Source organism: Lagopus muta, chromosome 4 (genome assembly GCF_023343835.1).
Source record: "Lagopus muta isolate bLagMut1 chromosome 4, bLagMut1 primary, whole genome shotgun sequence".
Lineage (NCBI taxonomy): Eukaryota > Metazoa > Chordata > Aves > Galliformes > Phasianidae > Lagopus > Lagopus muta.
Genome location: NC_064436.1, coordinates 29,567,523 through 29,587,843, shown reverse-complemented (window position 1 = coordinate 29,587,843; position 20,321 = coordinate 29,567,523). Strand labels below are relative to the sequence as shown.

The 20,321-nt window shown below is 41.1% G+C and overlaps 1 protein-coding gene and 1 long non-coding RNA gene across 4 annotated transcripts in view; one reads left to right on the top strand and one right to left on the bottom strand.

The window, feature by feature from the left end:
* Positions 1-20,321, top strand: part of TECRL (trans-2,3-enoyl-CoA reductase like) — a 52,609-nt gene that overhangs the window by 15,857 nt on the left and 16,431 nt on the right. For 2 of the 3 annotated variants that reach the window (XM_048943273.1, XM_048943276.1), the window contains exons 3-4: positions 13,014-13,058; positions 13,603-13,706. In XM_048943273.1, coding sequence (XP_048799230.1) covers positions 13,014-13,058; positions 13,603-13,706 — 149 coding nt within the window. The remainder of the gene's footprint in view (positions 1-13,013; positions 13,059-13,602; positions 13,707-20,321) is intronic. The other variant, XM_048943275.1, reaches the window with a different exon arrangement.
* LOC125692591 (uncharacterized) overlaps positions 1-20,321 on the bottom strand; it is a 38,489-nt gene that overhangs the window by 15,515 nt on the left and 2,653 nt on the right. The gene's annotated exons all lie outside the window — the stretch shown is intronic.

Here is a 20,321-nt window from a genome sequence, read left to right as displayed (position 1 = left end):
GAGGTAACTATCTAAGACATATGGCCCTTCCCATGGGAATTCAAAGGCTTTCTTCAGACTGAAGAGTGCAATTTTGGATCAGCCCCTGGACACTGTAGCCACCATGGCAGAGATGCACAGCACCGTGGTCAGCACAGAACCACAGTATCCTGCTGCAGCTTTCCGGCCATCAGTTTCTGTGGCAGGTGGCAGATCCAGACTGCCATGCTTGCAGACTAAACTTCGCAAGCTTTTGTCCTTGGCAATAAATCTTCACCTTCAGTTTATTTTTGTCTTTCCAAAAAGTATTGGACCAGTGAGGGAGGATGTCTTATGGATAGAAAATGGAGAACTGTAGTAATAATAATGCTAATCCAAGTGTCGAGTAACTAAAATAAAATACGTCTAGAACAAGTAGTATAATGGAGTCAGTGATCATTCAGTATTTTCAGGGTTACTGCACAGAAGTTTCTGGTAAGGTTCTTGAAAGTGGAGGAAGAACAGAAAAGAGTGGGGAAATAAGATCGCTGCAACACCATCACAAAATCTTGGACGCTTTGTTCTGCACAGGGAGGTAGCACAACTGTAACTACACTTTGAAGTCAGCAGAATGAGCTTAGGGAGATCAGAAACTGCCCTCCAGGCAGAAGCAGCAGGCAAGTGAGGTAGGGCAGATGGCAGGAAGCCTGGAGATGGTCAGAAGGAAAAAGAAAAGCAGAAGCAAGGGTTGAAAACATCACATGGAGAATATCCCAGCCTGCAGAGGAGTTGGAAGCATTCAAGAAACAAAGAAAACTGTAAGCTGCTAGCTGTCCCAATAAGATGCTAACTTCTAATCACTGAGATCCAAATCTGCAGACCGCCTTTTCTAAGCTAGCAAAACTTTTTACATAAAGTATGTTAAATAAGGAGCGTTAGCGAAAGTAAATCAGTACAAAAGAAATTGTCAGTAGGTGGCACTCAAGAATAAACAGCATAATTTCTGGACATTATGAAACTTCAGTGGTGTGCTGTACAATCTTATGACTGCTTCTTAGCAGATGTTTCTATAAAAATCCTGAGAGCTACGTCCCCTGGAAAACCACCAAAATATTTTTTGTTGCTTTCCTTTGGAGAGAGGACAAGGAGAGAAACAACGCAATTCCTACTTCATGCTGGGAGCCTACCTCTCCCCTTTAGTCACCTCCATGCGGGCTGAATGCATCCTAACATATTGCTATGCATCTGCCAGATTTCAGCTACTGCTCTCATCCTGCATAGTATCATAGACTCACATCATGTGTTGGATGTCAGGGGGAAATTCTTCACAGAGAGAGTGGTGAGGTGCTGGAACAGGCTGCTCAGAGAGGTTGTGGATGCCCCATCCCTGGAGGTGTTCAAGGCCCTGGGCATCCTGGTCTAGTATTAAATGGGGAGGTTGGTGGCCCTGCATGTAGCAGGGGAGTTGGAGATTCATGATCCTTGAGGCCCCTTCCAACCCTGGCCATTCTGTGATTCTGTGAAAAGACCTGTAAGGAACATTGAGCCCAACACCTGTCTTCTCACAGGACCACCCCAAAATCAGACCATTTAACTAAGAGCATTGTCCAAATGTTTCCTGAACTCTCTATATCTTCTATATTTTTAATGATATCCAAGAACTCGTAGCATGATTTCAAGTGAAAAGGCTTAAGGAAAAATTCTCCATTTTGTGTGAGCTGTGCAAAAATGCAAGAGCTGGATGCAGTACCGCTGCTGAAAAGGATGGCTGTTCTTTCTGCATCACATAATTTCCCCCTAGAGGCTGTCCACAGCGTTAAACTGCAGGGCTCAAAGAGGTGGGGAAGGATGCTGTGGGGATTAGTCATTAAGAGCAGTATCAGCAAGAATGGTGACTGCTAAGCCACTGCATTGCCTACAGGCTCTGTACAGTCAGGACTGCTTGATAACAGTCTTGCTGAGAACCTGCAGTTCCTCTGATTTCTCCACACTGTTTGTTACAGCTGGATTCTCAGGTTGAAGCAAGTTAATGAAATCTGTCAATTTTAATGCCTGGAGAGACTCACGTGCCCAGTGAATACACATGCTGGGGACTTGGAGAAGCTGAATTACACTATTTATGGCTCTCCCAGGCTGACTTCCTACTCCTGTCCTGTCAATCAACCATGAGCCCTTCATGTATCTCACCAACTGAAGAGACCTGAATAAATTATATCTAGGACACAGCACCCTCAAGAGGGATCCTTCTCCTGATCTGTACTAGGACATCAGGCTTTGAAAAAGCCAATGTACTGGAAACAGGGCCATGATCTGGTACTGGCCTGAGTTGCCTTGGGCCAGCAGCACTCTCTGGGCAGGAAGGGAGCTGCAAAATAGAGTTTTTAACAAATCTCAGTGTCATTCCTCCCCGTTTTTATCCTACACAGTTCATACTACCCCAGAAACACAGCTCGAATCCATAGATGAATGAATTCTCAATATCCTCCTGTGCAGGTTGTCTTGCTGCAAAGTTCACAGGCCCATCTGCATCCCCAGCACAGATTCACAGGATGCACAGGGTTGGCAGTCACATTCACTGATTGTTTTCAATAGTTTTTCCTCTCTCTGCATTTATAACTCAACTAGAAATTAACACTGAAGGTGAAACACCAGGGATGGGAAGTTATTGCAAATGGGCAGTATGAAGTACAGTGATTTCATCTGGGTAAATTACTCATTCATCTGCACTGAACTCCAAAATGAAAATGACTAGATTAGGAGGAGAAAACATGATGAGATCTCATTTTCTAATTGATTTGTCTCTTGTCTTAGCCACACAGCAGATACTAATGGGAGACTAGGTTACACTGAATGTAAGTATCCCTCAAATGACATCATCTAAGGTCGTCTTAATTCTCTGTGCCTGTTGACACCACTCACCTGACTACAAGCTCCTTGAATTTATTGCTACTGGCACAGTGAGCTCCATACATATTTGAACTCTTTACTTCTTTTGCAAAGCTAAGCACAAAGTGAGCAACAGATCTTCCCATGGAAAATCTCTGCCATCTTCCTCCCCAGCTCCCAGTCCAATCTGATCCACGAGTAAATTGCAACCTGTCAGCGTAGAGCATGCATGTCAGAACAGAAGCCTGAACTCTTGCCTTGGCTTGCTGATGTAGCCAGGAGGCCAGCCTGAACAGTCAGCTTCAGATCTGATCTCCCCAGCAAGAAGTTACAGGAGAATGACCTCCGAATCAGCTTAATTGTGCCACATCATCTCTGCAAATTTCTCTACACAAAATGCAAGTGCCGATCTGTTGGCATAGATTTGTGGCTTTAATTTATGGCTTATCTGTCAAGGCAATTGCAGCCTATCTCTAAGAGCTGGAAATGTTTTCACTTCTTTTCTAATAGCTAGCCAGAAAATGAGAGTGGCATCACTGACATAACATAGTTAAAAGAAAGCAGAAGCCAAACTGAGTTAACTTAGTTATTTTCATCTTTAAAGGGACTAAGAATTTAGAACTCATACTTACACCTGAAATTGCAATCTCCCTACACAATAGCATGGGAGTCACACCATTGACTTGGTGAATTTTGTGCTAGACGCTTTCTCCCTTTCAATCAGAGGGAATTACAAAAAAACCAACAATTCTGGCCAGTTTTCCAAAGGGAAAGGAAAGATAGAGTGTGCTTCAGCTGCAGTCATAATGTTGCAGTTACCTGGTAGCCTTCCAGAAAAGGAAAGAAAACCAGGCAGCAGCAGTTCACTTTTATTCAGTGCTTGAATCTTGTTAGTTATATAGCAAATAGTAAATCAGTCTGAAAAGTATCTGATCAGACATCCCCTGAATTTTTCTTTCTGAAATATAAATGTGGCTATAAAGAATAATTTCAGTTTGTACTGTATTAAGAAACCAATTCAGTAATTGATACTATGGTTGAGTTTTGGCTTATGCAGTTGGTGCCAAAGAATCACAGAATGGCCAGGGTTGGAGGGGACCTCAAGGATCATGAATCTCCAACCCCTCTGCCACATGCAGGGTCATTATGCAATGCGTTTAGCCACATATGACCTCAAGCAGCACTTCTAGGACAAGTATTTCAAGTATTTTGGTCTTTAAAGACAACAATAAATGTCAGTGGGATGGCTGGGGTGTTTAAAATTCCTAATTTACACTGAAATGAACTTAGTATTTGGGACACAGATCGTTAATGTTTAGTTTGAAACCAATGGGAGTCATGTTATTGACTTGGGTGAATTTCATACTAGACACTTTATCCCTTTCAAGCTTCATTTTCTCATCTATAAAATAGGAATGATTAACCCACCTTTTATCTACCTTGCACTCTTTTGTCTCTTTTGGCTGTGATTCCCTAACAACTGTTTGGGACAATTAATGGCTTAAATATATGCCTAATGACCTATTGAACTGGAAGCAGCAGGTTGTCTAGAACACAAAAGCTAGGCTATTCATTAAGTGCTTATGAAATAAGCTGATCTTCAGGAAAAAAAAAAAAGAGGGATATTTCAAACCAAAAATAGAAAAGAGAAGATCATCTCAAAGTCTTTAATGGAAACTCACTTTTTTTTTTTGTCTTTTTGGCAGATGCTTTATCTGATGCTATGCTACTGCATTTTATTTAGCTGGATTACAGTTATAATTTCAGATGAATAATATAACGAAAGAAAAGGCAATGAATCTATAGAAATGTAGCTTGAAGCAGAACTGGTCTTCTCTGCTCTCTGGGATATTGTTCCCAGCTGAGATTAACAGGGCTCTAACAATGCATCACAAATGACATCCTATGTAAACAACTGGAGAACAAATGTGAGATGCTATTTAAATGCCTCATTAAGAAAAGGAAATTTCATAGCTAGATTCTTCACTTTCCTTTCCTTTGCAGGAGATGGAATTGACAGATCTAGATGAGAAACAACTAAAATTGTTTATCAGAATTGCCTGTTGTTACTTACAAAGTGCCTTATTACAGTGCCTGTGGCTCAACTGAGAAAAGGACAGTAAAAGGCCCCACAGAAGTAATCCAGGCCCTAGAGAATGTATAAGTCACAGATAAAATGAAGGATTATAGCCTACTGAACTGTAAATTGAAGATGCCAAAGTTACTTTTGTTTTTAAAGAGCTCCTACCTCAATTTAAATTCTGGTATTATGATTTTTTCTGACTTCCAACTTCAACCTGCTGTTCACCACCACATTCACATGGGCTAAACACTGATTTAAGGAATTCAAGATGAGAAAACCCCCAGTGGTTCTTCATGACTATGAAAAGAATCTCATGGCCATTAATGAGATGCCTGATGATGATGGCAGGGTCAAGATCACTTCAGGGCTTTAAATGTGTTCTGTGTCTATATCAGGGTTTTTCTCAAAAGGGTCCCCAAGCCTTTGGACACCACAGTTGGGCAGATGGCTCTGCAAAAAAGATGCAGCAGTTTCTCTTAGGAGGAGCTGCATATGTTTGCACAAAAAGCACCAAGACTTCTTACAGAAGTGAGCCAACATGCTGAGATAACAGAACAGGAAAGAACTCTCATGCTAGAATAAGTGGAATCTCAGGTGAGCAGAGCAAGAGCAGGGGACCCTGCCTAGACCTCTGATGTGGAACATGTCACCCTGTAACAGTGATGTGTTTGCATTTGTTTGCTCTCTTCTGTTCATACCCTGCCTTTTTTTTTTTTTTTTTTTTTTTTTTTGTGCTATTTGAGCAGCAGGAGAATGTCTAAGGACAATCAAAATAAGAAATCTTCCAAATAAAACTTGATATTCACCATTATTTCATGTTAATGAATGCAGGTAATCAAAGACAAGGAGCTGAACAAATGATTTACAATATAAGTAATGTAGTGGGGAGTTCTGCCTCTTTCTAAATTGTCCCCAAACCTCAATGATCCTGAATATATTTGCTGCTAGAAATAATCACCATTGAAATAATCAACGTGCAAGTTATTCTGGGTTTGCTGCTCATTTGCTGGCTGTGCTGATGTAAAATGCAGGCTGGCCTCTCTCTCTGCCTGGCTCCCACAGTTACAGTGTTAGTCAGGTGCCTACTTCTTCTCTTTGCACATCCAACCGTTTCCTGCTCTTGCATTTAGTTACCGCCAGTATGCAGAGGGGGTAAGAGCAGTTTCCCAAGCCTCATAGCTGCGCTTGTGAGGCACAGAAGCCTCCACTTAATGTAATTAAAGTGGTGGGATGGGAGAATTAAATCAGCCAAAATAAACTTCTCCTAGGGAGAACATGAGGGGCATCACAGAGCCGCTGACTCATCTATCTGATCTGCTGCTGAAGCAGGGCAGCTCTGTGCTGCTTCTTCCTCACGGCTTCTGGAGAAGCTACAATTTAGTCCTCTTATTAGTGGGGATTCATTTTCAGTGTGGTGAATCTAGGAATGAATTTACGAGAATTTAATTTGCACTAAGGAAGAAATCATGGCAACTCAAATGCTGTTCACTTGATTGTTGATGGCATTGGCGCAGCCATTAGTTGAAAAATAAAATGCTGCTATTAGGGTTAGTAAGGGAGTGCATTCTAATTAGATTAGAGGCTGGGGGGAGAGCTGTACAGTCACATACTGAAAGAAAATGATAATTCATTAGCATATTTTATTAGCTAATTGGCTAAGAACTGCTTTTAAAGAAGCACAGCTAGGGCTTGGGGTAGGACTCTCCTCCGCCCGTTACATCTGAGGTGGAGGTACAGATGAGTTTTGAGCTATCTTTGCTGCACAAGCTGAGCTTGTTGGACCACCGACTACTTCCTAAAGTGAGGAGATTTAGGTGATTTAGGCCTAAACCACCAAACATCAAGCTGCATTTTTAGAAATCTTATCTTATTACATGAGCAGGCAAGACAAATAAGGAATATTACCTTCTAGTCCCTGAAACACATAATTTGTCAATTGCATGTCCCTTAATGAATAATTTCTCATGTTTGGGTCATTTCTTGCACAACAGCAAATTTGTCAGCAAACTGACAAAACTGTGTTTTATATAAAATCACAGAATCATTAAGGCTGGCAAAGACCACTAAGATCATCCAGTTCAAACCCATCCCATCCCCACCATGCCCACTGACCACATCTCCCAGTGCCACATCTCTACGGTTCTTGTACACTGCCAGGGACGGTGACTGCACCACCTCCATGGGCAACCTGTACCAATGTATCATCACTCTTTCTGAGAGGAAATTTTTCTTTACACCCCACATGAACCTCCCCTGGCACAGCTTAAGACCATTTCCGCTCATCCTATCACTGTTACCTGGGCAGAGAGGCTGACCCCATCTCGCCACAATCTCCTTTCAGGCAGTTGCAGAGAGCTGAAAGGTCTCCCCTGAGCCCCCTCCAGACTGAACAACCACAGCTCCCTCAGCTGCCCCTCATAAGACCTATTACAGGAAGACTTAAGAAGTCTTTAGGAAGATATAACATTTTATTTAGATGCACTACTGCAGCACTGTGTATCTGACACTTCCTCACCTCGTTACAGGAATTAGGGGCATTCCTTTATCAGTTTTCATGTTTCTCTGTATTCTGCTCTGTGGTTGTTACTAATGAAACAAAAGGTGAGACTCACCCCTTCCCTTGCCCATGCACAGTAATTTAAATGCAATTCCACACGCAAAGATCAAAATAAATTATAACATCTGTAGAAGGCAACAAGGAAAACTGAAATGCACGAGGCAAGTTTTTCTTTCCTTTTTTCCCCCTAATTATTTGAATATGCATATAAGTATTGTTCTCATGCTTGCTTGCTTCCAGTGTCTGATGCTTTTTGCTTGTCTAAATTTTCAGTTAGTTTCAGTGTCAAGCTGTTTGAAATGGAAAATTGAAAGCTTAATCTGCTAGTGACAGAAATCGACCTCCAAATGACAAATAATATTCTGTTTGCTACTAACAACAATTGATCTTCATTACTACAAACTATGCTGACTCTTAAGAAATTTGTCTCTTATTACCTGATTGGAATATAGCTAAAGTCTGAGGACTTTTTTAGGAAAAAGAAACGCACAGGGTGGCATACTGTTGGTATAGCTAAGGTCTGCAGGCATCACTTTGGCCTGCCAGCCTGATCAAACCACTCCTCATCCAAATTTCATCATCTTAAAAGAGTTGTTATTTTTGTTGTCATAGCAGTTAGGAGTCAAGCTGCCTTTGGGAAACACCTGACCAAAGATCTTGACTGGAAAGCTTACAAATGAAACAAATAATAGAATCATAGAATCTCTCAGTTTGGAGATTACCTTAAAGATCAAGTCCAACTGCAACCTTACCATACTACCCTAACTCTAACAACCCTCTGTTAAATCACGTCCCTGAGCACCACAGAGGAAATGGAAGCTGAGAAAGAAAAGGGATTTATCCCTGGGTATGGAGCTATTAAAACCTGCTGAGATTTTACTGAATGGGACATACTAGGTCTGCTCTTTCCACAGACTTCTCACAAAAACACAGATCTTGTTCAAGATCTTGCTCCCTCTCAGGGCATTCTGATACAGCACATCAAAGGTCCAGCTACAACAAAAAACACAGCCTTGTCAAAGATTGTGGATCCAGCAGGTGCCTTTGGAGGGCCAGCCCCATGCTGTCAGGACCTTGCAAGGGGTGGAAACAGCATCTTTTTTTCCCACCTGGCTCCACTAGCCCAGTTCTGTGCCAGTACAGTACTGAGCAGCTGTCAGTGAAAGTAAGCACAGTAATACCTTCGGATACTTACTCTTTCTGGGTCTTGTGGCCCAGTTCAGTTTTACTGTGCTTTCTTAGGTGTGCCTTGCTTACTGCCTTCATGCCCAAGAATCTCTCACATGCAATGCTAGCACAACAAATCCCACAGCCTTTTCTTCCAAAGCAAAGCAGAAAACAACAGCTTCAAGTCATTTCAGCATTCAGCCTCCTGCTGTCAGTTCCGTGAAGCAAGGGCAGGCAAACCTCAGTCCAGCAAAGCTGCAACTGTCAGTACAGTGATAACTCTCTGTTCCTGAGAGTGCTCAAACACAGCTGCTCCAACCCAGAGAAAGAACATTTGTGACCAGCGCTGTTTAAGGTCACGGACATAGAATGACTATATTTGTTCAGCATTTACTTGTCAAAGAAAGACCTCAGTAAGTTAGTTTTCAGATAAACTGTGTGTCACTGTATTTGCCTCCAAATACTGCATACAAAAATACCTTCTCCTCCACAGCAGTATGTAAGCATTTCTAAGCAACCTCTTATTCCTGCAAGACATATCAAAATGACAGTCTGGTTAAGGTGATGAGCATATTTCAGGCACACTCAGTTCATACAGGTTAGGGCTGTTTCATTCCTCAGCTAATGCCTGACTTTGGTGACTATGTAAGGGCTATTGGTGCTGCAGTGTTCCCCAGAATTTCCCATACTTCTGCAAATTTAAGCAACACGCTGCTGCTGATTGATTACAGTAATTTTGTTGTTCACATCATCCTATTCATATCACAGCAGGTATTGCTTGTAATTATTAACCCTATTTGTTATAACAGATGCATGGGTAGCGAAAAACAGTGAGAAGCAAATAATTTAACTGATAATAAAATAAGCTGTTCACGGAAAGGCAATATGCTAATTATCTCTAAACTATGTCCGTCAGCTTCTGTTAGCATTTCTTAGACTCCTCATTCCCCAGAGGAACAGCTTTTGCAGGGTCGAGTCCTAAAGAACACACTTAATTTCCCAGTAGGAGAGATCCTCATTGTGTATTTTTCCAACCTTCGCTCTCACACAGATCCGAGCAACTTCATAAATAGTCTGTGATAAATAGGCATTTAATCATGGAATTAACTATAGAACAGGCAATGAACTGAAGCAGTGGCAACTGGGTATGATATGGAAGCTGTCATTTTAGTAAGTGTTGGGATGGTTGTTCAGTAGCACATCTTTTTATCTCCAGTGTTAGCAGGTGGTTACATTCAATGGATTTGTTCAAACTAAAGGTGGCCACCAGCTTCCACATATCCTTCCTTCTAATGTGTCAGCTGGCTTATGTTTAAATTTAGGTTTTAAATACTGGCAGGTATTGTCTCAAATCAAACAGTTTTCTCTGTGTTCATTTTTAAAAACAGAACGTAAAAAGCAAACTCAGTGTTTACTTTCTTTACCTCACTGTCACTTTCCAAGAAAATATCCTCTGCTCTTGTAGTGGAAAAATTAAAATGTGTCGAGGTAATAGCATTAAAAGATTTTTACTTTTTCAGAACAAATATTTGGCTTTTTCTGTTTTGGACTAAAACATTCCACAAAGCCAGAATGGATTCATGACAGAGAAGTCAGAATAGGGTAAATGGATTAACAGTCACTTTGAATTACTTACATTTCCAGAATAAAGGCAGCATGTACACATAGAAGGAACGCTGCCTGCATCCTAACAGCGAAAAAAAAATTATCAAGTGGTTTATGAATATTCTTTCCAATAAGGAATGGAGAAAGCCTTCAAGTGCTCACGTGTGTATATTCAGGGATGATGGTTTTAAAGACAGAAACACATATTCTGAATCCTTAAGAATAAGTCGAGAGAACAGAAAGGATCAAATAGGAATGGAAAACCAGGAAGCTATTTCAATAGCTATTTAAGCACTCTGCAAGGAATGGAATGATAGTTATTCTGCAGAAATACTAGAAATCTAGAAAATACAGTGGAGAAACCACAATACTAGCTAAGTGTAGAAGGATTTAATATTGGCTAATCAGACCCACGGTTTGAACCGTAACGGTCCTTCTTATGTTCTGGTCAGCCTGCCTTTTTTTGAAAGTCAAAAACAGTCTGGAATATACAAGCAGGCTGCAAACTAAATTGCTTTTACTGCTTTCATCCCAGCGTGATATGCTGAGCCAAAATCATGAACTCTGCATACAGGAACAGAGCAGCTCTGCTGATCCCAAGGAACACACAGGGAACATGACCTCTTGAGGATGCCCAGCTGTTATGTACTCTCATTGTAGTAGTGAGTAGATAGTAAGTCACAACTATTCTCATACTCAGTAGGAGTTGCAAGATAAACTTCAGTCACCTATGTGCTTGGATTGCCATTAATCTCTACATAAGGCACCAAGGGAAAGTATTCAGAGTGCTCCATGCCAGACTGATGGGGCCCTGGGCAGCCTGATCCCCCCACAGTAGCAGGCTGGAAATGGGGGTCCCATCCAAATCAAGCCATTCTGTGATTCTACGAAAGTTTTAATAAGAATAAAATAGGAAGTATGCACTACTAAAAGTAAATTCCCTGGAAAAAAAAAGAAACCTTCCAGCTCCTGGAAGCAAGAGGATTTTTGCCAGATGTGGAAACTCAGAGAGGCTGTCAAGCATTGCACAGCTGCAGCTATGTCTTCGTCTTTAATGAATGCTTAGTTACTCTGTCTGGAGTACAGGCACTTATGAACTCCTGCTGATGGTAGGTGAAGCTAATCTACCAGCTCCTGCTGGCTCCAGGTATTGGAGGGAGCCATCAAGCCCCTGTTCTGACAGGCAGTAGCAAGAATTAATTGGTGTGCTGATTAGACACCTAATTTAGCCACTTCTGACACCGAATTTAGCTTAATCACAATTAATTCCAGTTCTTCCAGCAAAATACACATGGCATTCCATGGATGCCCCAGAAATCTCAGACACAGCAGTATGATAACACAGCACTTCAGACATGCAGCAGCAAAGGCACTCTCCCATCTGACTTGATCTTTGAGTATGTTCAAAAATAACAGTGCACTTGGGCTAAACCACTAGAAATGTGGGATGACATGCTTAAACACAACCTTTGTTTGCCCTTGTGCAGATTATAGGTCATACCTAAAAGCATGTTCTCACAGGATTAGGTAAATTGTCTTTTATTGAAACATACTGTAGTATGAATTGGGGGGTGCCGAGGGGAAGATTCCAGTTTAACAAAAGTACACTGCCTTTCAGGATCCCAAATAACTATTGATATCTGCTATCCTGCAGCAAATAATATCTTCCTTGACAAGTCAGACCGCTGCTCTTTCTCTATCTTTCTTCTGTTATCTTTAATAGCCATGATTTGTTTTGGATTTTTGAAAAAAAAATTTTGTGCCTTGATGATGTGTCTCACCTCCTGCTATTAGTGCTGGTTACAGTTTAATCTAATACCTGCTCTTGTGTACAAAACTTAGCTCAAGTGCTTTTGAAATGAGAGCGTGCTGGATATGCTCATCTGGTCCAGGCTGCTCCCCTTCCAGTCTGCACAGCTGTAGGCTCTGAGCCTCTTAAAAATAGGTATCACACAGAGTGGAAAAAGTTAACAGTTTGGATAGCCATCATCTTTTCTGCAGTCTTTCTCCAGCACTTGCTCTGCACTGAGAAACACAAAAACAGCCACAGATTGGTACCTCTTTGAACAAACAGACTGATTTTCATCCAAAAATCAAAGGCATCTCATAGCAACATCCAACTGCTGCTGTGCGTCTGAGAGCAGCCTTTAAACTAGACCATTCAAAAAACTGCTTCTAGAGAACATCCTTAAGTCAATGAGCATCATGGGAATCATGTGTATGTCAGTATGACATACCCAGATACCTCTGCGTTCTGTGTCACAACCTGCCTAATGGTATTACTGACTGAGAATCCGTGGTTAAGAAATAGCATTAGTTGTATATTCCTAGTCAGATCTTATATTCTTAAACCACTCCTGTGGACTGGATGGTACAAAAAGCATCACGCTGGGAGTAGAAGCTAGACTAACTCCATTTAAAATGGATTTTTGGCAAATATTTTAAGAAATATGGTCTTCTTTATACTCCACAGTGGTGCATGCACACTGCATTTTTCATGTGCAAACAGAGGATAGGCCTATCCAGCACTTGACAGGGGAAAACAGATTTCTGCTCAAACTATACGTATGTATTGTGCTGTCATGGTTGACATGTGCATTTCTCTTAGCTCTCTTGTGCTCTCCTTATATAGTTAATACCCAAAGAAGATTTTTTTAACCTCTTATTTGTAGCCATCTGCTAAAAAGTATACTAGCAAGGAGTGAAAATTAGATCACACACCATGAAAGTAAGAGCCATGCTTTGTGATTTGAACAGGTCCCCAGTGGTACCCTTCCCGTGTTGGCCTGCAACTGGAACGCAGTAAGTATTCACACATGTTAAAGATGCCTAACATATTACTAAGCCTTTGGCAAATTTGCCCAAGAACTTGCATTCATCATGATGATAGTGCCACCTCTTATAAAATATCCTAAAAACACGAATGCTCAGACAAAAACTATCAAAAGTCATCAGTGACCAAGAGGCTGTGTAGCATTGACTTTCCCATTAGTCTTGCAAGACAGAATTAAAAGTAATCTATGAAACTGTGTCTCTCTAATGGTCTAGATAGCATCAAAACAATTCCTGCACATTGCCACCCGCGTCATGTCAGCCTCATTCTTTTGTTAAAAAGACGGAAGAGAAGCTCTCATAGAAATATTATAAGCTGCTAACCAGGAAAATAAGCACCAAAATAAAATGGAAAACAAGCTGTGCCTTTTACATTTGAGGCATAGTCAGAGTGCAGCACAAAGAAAAGGGTTCAACTATTTGACCATTAGCAGGGCAACCTATGCATTATGCTAAGCCACTGAACAGATGTGTGCTGTTCGTGCCATTTTCTCTTTCCTTTCTGTCATTCCAGATGGGCCCTATTTGAAGGATTCTGTTAACATTCAAAGCCTTGCAGCGTCCTCCATCATTACACTGTATTTTACAGACCTGGGTCAGCAGGTCAGTTGGACCACAGTAAGTATGTCCTTGTAAAAATCAGCATGACACATCTTAATGTACAATGTCTTGCAGAATCAAATTGCTCCAGCTTCCTCAGTCTTTCCTTCCCTACATCAAATAGTGTAATTACCACAGTCTGAATAGAATTAAATTGATATTAAACCAAATTATCAACATGCTAACTGTAACATTCAATTGCAGATTAGAAAGTGGACATACCAATATTGCCCAAGGGAGAAAGAAATCAATTAAAAAAAAAAAAACATTTTTAGCTTATCTAGGGTTTATATGCCTGTGTAGGACCTGTTGCCAAATACATTCATTTGCTTCAAGGCTCCTGTGGAGGTTATTAAAAAACAAAATACGGATTTCTGGTAATCCTCTTACTAAAGCAGGAGAATTATTGCATGGGACCATCTTATTCTTTGCTTACTCAAAGAACGGTTATGAGAGTAGCAAGGCCAAGGATCTCAGGCAGAATATGCTCAGTAGTGTTACGACTTTAAGTGGTTTGCAGATGATAGCTCCTTTTTCCTCTTACTATGGTTTAATAAGTATTACTGCAAGTCACTTACAAGAAATGGACATGCTCCTTATCAGTTAACGCTTAAGGTGGATGTCACTGCTAGAATAGCTCCTGACTTTGAGAAGAGCGAGCTTCTGAATCAGCGCTGTGATATCACATATCTATCTGTCCTGCTGAAGGTCACACATTTCTCACTCACCAGGTTAGCACATTGCTTCCAGTGATGCAATCTCTGAGGTTTTCACCCCCAAGAATAAGAACATGACTGCGTTTATCTTTCCCAGCTTGAAGAGAGGACTGAAATCCCCAAGTGGTGACAATCAGTTTATGAAGTAGAATTGGAGTAGATTATACTCTGAGACCTCCACTCATTTTTAGTAGAGATATGTGCGTTTACCAAGGCTGAGGCTTCGTCCCACTGATTTCCATGGGCCGTATTGATTAATTCTAGCTGAGATTCTGTATCCCCCTAAACCATCCCATCTCTGCTATAGCCTTTTAAAGTACTCCTCATGGAAAAACAACTATGCAATTTCCTTGCAGAGCAAGAAGTGTGAGTACTGTGGTCTCTCTACTCTACTCTACTAGTAGTGAGTAGTGTGAGTAGTGAGACTAAGAAATCTGCACAAACCTTATTTATTCTCTCCTTTCCTGATGGTTTATGTAGCAGTAGACTGTAACATAACTACAGCTTAATAGTGCATTATAAATAGAGCAGTTATGACTACGCACTGATACTGCAGGCAGTGGCATTTTTTTAATGATTTGATCTGCATGTGCAAAAAGTTGACTGGGGCTTTTTGAATACTCATCTTACTCTGTTCTGTTCTGCATTTTAAACTGTGTTCATTCATCAGGAGATATCTTCTTCCTAGCCACGTCATTTAGTTTAAATAGCAGAGAGATTTTATATTATAGGTAGTTTACAGCAATGGAGAAAGAGTTCATAAAAGACTGTATTTTAACAGTAGCAATTAAGAATGTATTTGTACACAGGATGTAGAGTTTTACTGCTATTATTACTACGCTCAGAGCTCCCATTCGAACCCCCTTGCTGTTCCATCAGATTTATGCACACAGGGACAGGTTTGATTTAAAAGGCTGACATTTAAATAAACAAGGCATAGAATAAAAATACTTCTTCCTCATCAGCAAAAGGATAGCTGAAGTACAAAGGGCCACATTCAGGTCCACAGTTTAAAAATAGACACAGAAACATACAGAGATGTGCTGCTGCTCCAAGGGACGATGCCTCAGGCATGGATCTGGCTATGGGAAAACTAAGCACAGTGATGGATCTTCTGGGGCTTCTCATCTCGCTGGGGATCACACATGGAGTGATTGCTTGAGAATCAAGAACACCAAGTCCCTAAGTCATATGATCAGGGAATGGTTTGGGTTGGAAGGGACCTCAAAGATCATCTGTTTTCAACTGCTGTGCTATTGACAGGGCTGCCCCCCACCAGCTCAGGCTGCCCAGGGCCCCATCCAATCCAGCCTCAAACACCGCTAAGGATGGAGCATCCATAATCTCTCTGGGCAGCCTGTGCCAGAGCCTCAGCACTCCCTCAATAAAAAAACTCCCCCTGACGTGCTTTCTTGTTTGTAAGACAAACATTAGCTGAAGCACACAGTTCTCTTCCGTACGTTATCAATTCCCTTATTCCACGTGTCGGGCATACCTGAGATGTGCTATCTGATGCTGCAGAGACACAAACGAGAACTGAGCTCACAGAACTCTTCTGTATGTCTCCTGCAGAGACTGTACTCCCACATGTGCTGGAAATTCCCACCACTGGAGTAATGGGCTTTTGTTTTTAATCTGTCCTATTTGGGGTCTAAGCATGTTTGACAGAGACCTCTTTTTCTATATTGCAATGCAGCATGTGTGTACAGTAAACAAATGCACACTTGGAAAGAGCATCATAGTGAGATGGAAAAGGAACAAACAGAAGGCATGCTCACCTGCATTCAAAGATTTAGGCTTATGATGAAAAGCTCCACAAAGAAGGAATCTCCAGAAAAAACCTTTCCCTAGTGGCAGTCAGCCCTTACATGGGATCTAGGAGGGGTGGAGCCAGGTTCTACCCCTTCTGGTCACACAGCTGAAGTACCTTCACCAGTGCTCCCATGGCTGACCCAGTCCTTGCCTCAGGTGATCAAACAGTGGTTCAGGCCATGACTCGACAGTTCCCATACAATGTGACTTCTGGAAACATTACTGACATTTTACTGCTAGAAATGCATGCTACTGCCTTTGTCAAAAGGGAAAAAAAAGCCATTCTTCCTGCTGAAACTAAGGCTCGTGCTAAAGCTTTCCTTATTTGAGCAGCAATTGCAGTTTCTGATTTATCAGCTTCTGTTTTTCAGTTGCTGCCTGGGCAGGCTACCAGAAGGATTGAAATAGAACTGAGAAAACAGTACAGAACTGTGAAAAATATATTTTACCTCCAAGTCTGTGAATTTTGTAAGAAAGATTAACCCTGAAACACAGTACTTCAGTAAATATTTTTTGTAACTGAGTTAAAATTAAGGATTGCTTAAATACTTTGACTCCTGGGAGCCTTAAAATACTGAGGCTGGCAGCAGAACTGCTCCATTTGCTTAGACTGTAGCTCAGTTTGTACATATTTTTCCTCTATGTTTGCACAGCACCCTTCTTGTGTACATACTATAAACCCTCCTTATATGATTGATTCCATACAGCTCTGTGGTGCACACAAATAATCAAGAAAAAAAAAATTATTCTGAGTTACTACTTCAATAAACTTCTGTTTGTGTAAACCATAATGATGCTAGGATGGTTGGACTCAGTGACTTTAGTGGTCTTCTACAACTGTAATGATTCTATGATAAAGCTGGCTGAAAAAAAGAAGGCACTGTATTTAGGAGGTTTAGGATTATATATACATAAATATGTATATATATAATAAATTATATATTTTATATATATTTTTTTTCCTGGAGTAATTCCAATAATTTTTTCAGTGAAAAAAGAATCTCAACTTGGAAATGTAGAAACTAACACCTAAGCCTGAGAGGTCTGGGGAAATTGGAGGAGTGGAAGGTCTGGGACTCCCAGCAAACATGTGGATCAGTGGAAAGAAGATAAATGAAAGAAAACTTGAAAGATCATTGCTTAGGGAAGAATCTGAGCTCAAGGTAGGAGAATCAGCTGAGGCTGTACAGGATGTGTAGATGGAGAACGTATTTCTCACCAGACACTTAATAGACCCTGCATATCTTGTGGCCAGTTCAAATACAACTGTGGGACAGGATCCTCCCATCTGAGTAACCCTTCCATGGAACTGTGAGTGCCAAAGAAACAGAACAAGTGGGTCCATGCAAATCTGTTGGAAGCTTTAGAATGGCTACAGCACAGATTGCCAAAGAGAAAGAACTTCCCAAACCTTTTCTGATTGCTTAAACTCTTGGATCCATAGAGAATTTAATCATAGAAAATCTTCAGGAAAAAAAAAAGTCACTATTTCCTCTACAGCTATGTTTCCTACCATAATTATTAGTAATACAAATACGGTACAGCTAGCAGTGTGTGCCTGGCAGAACTTTCTGCTTGAACGCAAGATGCCGTGCACAGTGAGCATTGCTCTACCTTGGTACAGCTGGCCAAGTCTTGAGCTGTTTGGAGTCAAATTCTGGGAACTTGCACAACACTGTAACTTTTCACAGAGGCAAACTGCCCACACAAGATTGTTTTTATTTTTCATTTAATTAAGTCTAATAGCTTTTAACCTGCAGGGTTATCGAGAGAGAACAGCTTGCATTTGCATTTCTTGCCTTTTATTATGTATTTTCTTTGTACTTTCTTTTCCTTGGGCCATATATATTTGTGGCTTTATGTTACTGCCCATTGGCAGCATGAAGTGAACTGATAAGGGAAAAGGAGACCTTAGCTGAGATGGTGCAACTGGTTGACTGGGATTGCTCAGATGCTGTTTCTAATAAGGCAAACAGTACTGCAATTCTGTCTCCTGGTCTGGGCAACAAATGCCACCAGCTTGTGAAGAACCATGCCAGGACATCCGTTCTTCAGCCACCAAAGGGAGTTGAGAGCTACCAGGAAAACTAATTGTAAGAGAGGCGAATGCTTTAGTTGAGCAAAGCATAGGCTGCATAACCCATGGTTAGGTGTTTATACTAATACCCTTGAGTTTTTACTGCTTAAAGTGCAAAGAGAAGGTAGAGGGAATTCGTTAAACATAAAAAGAGCAAGCTGTTTGTTTTTTTTTTTGCAGTTATACACAGCTTGATGCTTACATCAGTTCTGCTGCTAAAGCAGCCAAGCACGACTCCGTGTGTAAGTGTAGTCCCTGTCCTGTGTGTAATCAGAGAAACAAGGGACATCTGCAATTTGTCAGTCCTTATGCAAAATTGTGAAAAGCTTTAGTCCCTCTAAAATGTGCTAAGTCTGTTACAGTTATTTTGTATGGAGAAGTTTTGTCCTGCACTGTGGGTAGGGTGAGCACAAAGAGGAGTGACCCATGGTTTGGGAGGGTGAGGTTCTTTGCCCACCTTGTGTGATGACTTGCCTGAATTTCTCTGTATCTCACATTCCATCTCTGTGCCAAGAAAATAACAGTATTTCCCTCTTTTACAAAGCACCTTGAGGCTTCTGGATGAAAAGAGCTGTGGAAGAGCTAGTTGAGGTTATTAGTGACAGCAAGGTGTTTAAAAGCACCATTTCATTCAGATGTCTACATAGCAGATGATGAATACAAATTTTAGGGCAGATTTTAGCGCAGACTGCTCAGACTTGGGAGAAAAGATGGGAGGAAGCAGTGATTTCCTCAGCCTTTTACCTCAGAGAAAGCACAGGCTCAGGTAGCAGAGCAATCTATCACTGTTTATTCTCCAGCTCCCAAGTCAGGTGCAATTTGCCTATAAAACCCTACAAATCCATTCCTATTCTCTGGTATTTGCAATAAATATTGCAATGCAGCCTTAAATACTGAGTCACTGTGAAATCTGCCCAGACGAGGGAAGCTTTAGGTATCTCTTTGTGCACTGTTCAAGTTTTGTAGAATGGATCAGCCCTTCCATGAAAACTGGACCAAAAAATCACTGAATACTGAAGATGCCTTTAAGGATTTTACTACCTGATTTTACTACTGCTGAGGATTTTTGCAGATGTGAAAATACAACAAATTTTAAAAGGCAAAGATTTAAAGATGAAGTTAAAATGATGCCATTATCATCCCCAGGTAACTATATGACCTTTAATGAGATACCACAGCATGCAAAGTAGAAATAATGAAGTTTCTTAATGATTATTAGCTCAAGAATACATAATGCTGAAATTGTACGAGTCTAAGGGAGTTAGATGCTAAGTTTAATGTGATTTGGGAACTTGGGGATTTTGGACTGCCTGGTTCTCTTTGGTTTCTCAGAAATCCCAGCTGCCTTCTGTATACATGCACAAAGCAGCAGTCTGTGTAGTACCAGCAGATCTTCCTCCTTATGCACACATAACGTCTCAGTCTGACCCAGGCTCAAACCTGTGGCCAATGCCTTTGTCTCACACCTATTGAGAAACTAGGCTCCATCTGTTTGATAATTTATGTCCTGCAGCTGTTTTTCCATCCAAGTTGCCCAGGACATGCTTAAGCTTTTTCGTCTACCTCTTGCTGTGCTGAGAGCTTCATGCAGTGGCCCAGAGTCCTTGTCATGCTTCAGGGATTGCCCTCACACTGCAGACATTACTTCCTCTGCTTGAAACAAGCTGCCATGTTGGCAGGGGACAAGAAACTATCACCACCAGCACCAATAAACTGGGAAACTGCCCCCACATGATATGGAGCAAATTATGGGAATGGAACAGCATGGCAAAGGTTGTATGGCCTTTTCTCAGATCCACTCTGCAGCTTGTCATACATGAGATAATGTAAGACTGTGCCAAAAGGCAACATGATACAAGCTTGGGTACATTGTGCAGGATTACAGAAAGGGCAAGTCATAAACATTACAGAAAGGAATTAGCTAATGCCTTCATCTGAAGATTGCTAATCCATGGGCTGTTTGTTTGTAAAGGTTCTCCTGCACATTATTCAGGCTTTTTCCACTCCATTCCCTCTATTTATAGTTTC